Below are 2,508 nucleotides of genomic sequence, written 5' to 3' on the forward strand. Positions count from 1 at the left end.
TCACGGGAGAGGTTGGAATTTATCCTCAGTAAGAAGTTCCAATGCGCAAAAACCGGTTTTGAACGTTACGCTATGTAAATAACGATCGCCATAAAGGTGCCTTATCGTCAGTAATAGCGCACTCGTTCGTTTGACTTACGTGGCAAGTGGTGGCATTTGTAAAACGTTCTCTGAGTTCATGACGCTGAATAGCTGCTGAAGACGATTTTCAATTGTTGAAAAGTAATTCCTCCTTTTTTTACTTGTTATTTTTCTTTAAAACATTTAAATAGTCATTTTTTTAATAAGTATCTTTTAATTAAAAAGCACTTAATTATTATACTTCTAAATACATTTTTGAAATGGTTGCTACTTTTTCTACATGATGAAGCGAGAACACTTTTCATTTTTCCGTAGTTAAAGAAGCTTTCAGTTGCAAATTATTCACTTGAAAGGGTCTTTATTTATAAGAAAGTAACTTCCATTTATGTAGGGCATTTTTGAATTTTCAAACCTCAAATTCAAACAAGCGAAGGCATGTTTGGTCTATGTCAATTTTTTGTTATGGCGTTTTCTGTCAGTCAGCTTACATTTTGACTAATTTTTAAATATCAAGGTCATTTTAGAATTTTCAAATAGTCCTTATTGGTAGAATTGAACAGTATATTTATTATGTTCATATTGTATCACGGGATAGGTTAGAATTTATCCTCAGTAAGAAGTTCCAATGCGCAAAAACCGGTTTTGAACGTTGCGCTATGTAAATATCGATCGCCATAAAGGTGCCTTATCGTCAGTTAGGCCGTACTCGTTCGTTTGACTTACGTGGTAAGTGGTGGCATTTGTTAAACGTTTTCTGAGTTCATGGCGCTAAATAGTTGCTGAAGACGATTTTCAATTGTTGAAAAGTAATTCCTCCTTTTTTTACTTGTTATTTTTCTTTAAAACATTTAAATAGTCATTTTTTTAATAAGTATTCTTTAATTAAAAAGCACTTAATTATTATACTTTTAAATACATTTTTGAAATGGTTGCTACTTTTTCTACATGATGAAGCGAGAACACTTTTCATTTTTCCGTAGTTAAAGAAGCTTTCAGTTGCAAATTATTCACTTGAAAGGGTCTTTATTTATAAGAAAGTAACTTCCATTTATGTAGGGCATTTTTGAATTTTCAAACCTCAAATTCAAACAAGCGAAGGCATGTTTGGTCCATGTCAATTTTTTGTTATGGCGTTTTCTGTTAGTTAGTTTATATTTTGACTAATTTTTAAATATCATGGTCATTTCAGAATTTTCAAATAGTCCTTATTGGTAGAATTGAACAGTGCATTTATCATGTTCATATTGTATTAAGGGAGAGGTTAGAATTTATCCTCAGTAAGAAGTTCCAATGCGCAAAAACCGGTTTTGAACGTTGCGCTATGTAAATATCGATCGCCATAAAGGTGCCTTATCGTCAGTTAGGCCGTACTCGTTCGTTTGACTTACGTGGCAAGTGGTGGCATTTGTGAAACGTCATTATGTTAGCGCTAAGTTAGAATTCATTGGCCAGAAGATTTTCATATGCAGTTGTAGTCGCGTGTAGCGCTGCTTTATGCAAATAATGGTCGTTGGAAAATTGCCTTTTTATCATTAACCGTGCACTTGTTTGCTTGACCTAATTGGAGAGTGGTAGCGTCGTTCAGCGTTCTCTCCTTTCATTTACGGCGTTCAGTAATTACTGAAGTCAGTTTCTAATTGCTGAGAGTTTTCCATTTTTCTCATGCTGTTAATTTTCTTCGAAATTCTCTGTGTAATCATTTTGTTAACGTTATTTTTAATTCAAGATCAGTTAGTCATTTTATTTTCAAATTCATTGTTCATTTTCTCAATTTTGCAATGTGATAAATCGAGAAAATTTTTCACTTAACAATTGACATTCTTACAGATATGAACAATGTAGAAAAGAAAAACCGAAAACAGGCGACAAGAAGAGCAGAGCACAAACGACACGGAGCAGATGACGGACGGCACGAAACGGATCACGGACGGCACGAAGCAGATCGCGGACGACACGAAGCAGATCGAGGACGACACGAAGCAGAACAAGAGAAGATAAAGTTCCTGGGACCCCAATTCTGTACGTCTGGGTTTGGGAAACTTCGAAACCGTCACAATATCCCACAGCACACTTTAGTTTATACACCAGCCTGCATGGGTGATATTCGACTTAATGCTCTACTGGTTACTACCATTGACAATACGTTGGTATGCTTGAGTATCCATGTGACAAATCTTTTGTGAATTAAAGCTTGATTTAAATATATAGATGCTCGAGTAATTTTCTCGATTCCCATTGATACAGTGCGTCGAAGTGTAATTACATATTATTTAAATAAAGAGCTTTTTTGCTAACTTGCATCGCACATTTTATTGAGATATTGTTTAAACACATGAAAACAAGTGCAGTCAATGACTTGCTATATCTACCACGAATTAAAGATTCTTTGATTGATGACCCCTGAACTATATTTCTTGCCAAATGATA

At 34.7% G+C, this 2,508-nt stretch overlaps 2 protein-coding genes across 2 annotated transcripts; both read left to right on the top strand.

Annotated features, from left to right (window-relative positions):
• Nucleotides 1–1,270: 1,270 nt before the first annotated feature.
• Nucleotides 1,271–1,408, top strand: Tsp_05765a (hypothetical protein; the record flags this gene model as incomplete). The annotated part of the gene is made up of 1 exon (XM_003379987.1): nucleotides 1,271–1,408. A coding segment is annotated over one exon (138 nt), but the record flags the coding sequence as incomplete, so codon positions are not given.
• Nucleotides 1,409–1,910: 502 nt separating this feature from the next.
• Nucleotides 1,911–2,301, top strand: Tsp_05764 (conserved hypothetical protein). Its single transcript, XM_003379988.1, has 2 exons — nucleotides 1,911–2,228; nucleotides 2,290–2,301. Exons 1-2 carry the CDS (start codon nucleotides 1,911–1,913, stop codon nucleotides 2,299–2,301), a joined length of 330 nt encoding a protein of 109 aa, XP_003380036.1.
• The last annotated feature ends 207 nt before the right edge of the window (nucleotides 2,302–2,508 follow it).

The sequence above is a fragment of the Trichinella spiralis genome (genome assembly GCF_000181795.1).
Source record: "Trichinella spiralis strain ISS 195 chromosome Unknown Scfld2, whole genome shotgun sequence".
NCBI classification, from domain to species: Eukaryota; Metazoa; Nematoda; class Enoplea; order Trichinellida; family Trichinellidae; genus Trichinella; species Trichinella spiralis.

Coding starts and splice junctions, on each gene's coding strand:
- Tsp_05764 (XM_003379988.1), top strand. CDS start 1,911: ATGAACAATGTAGAAAAGAAAAACCGAAAACAGGCGACAAGAAGAGCA.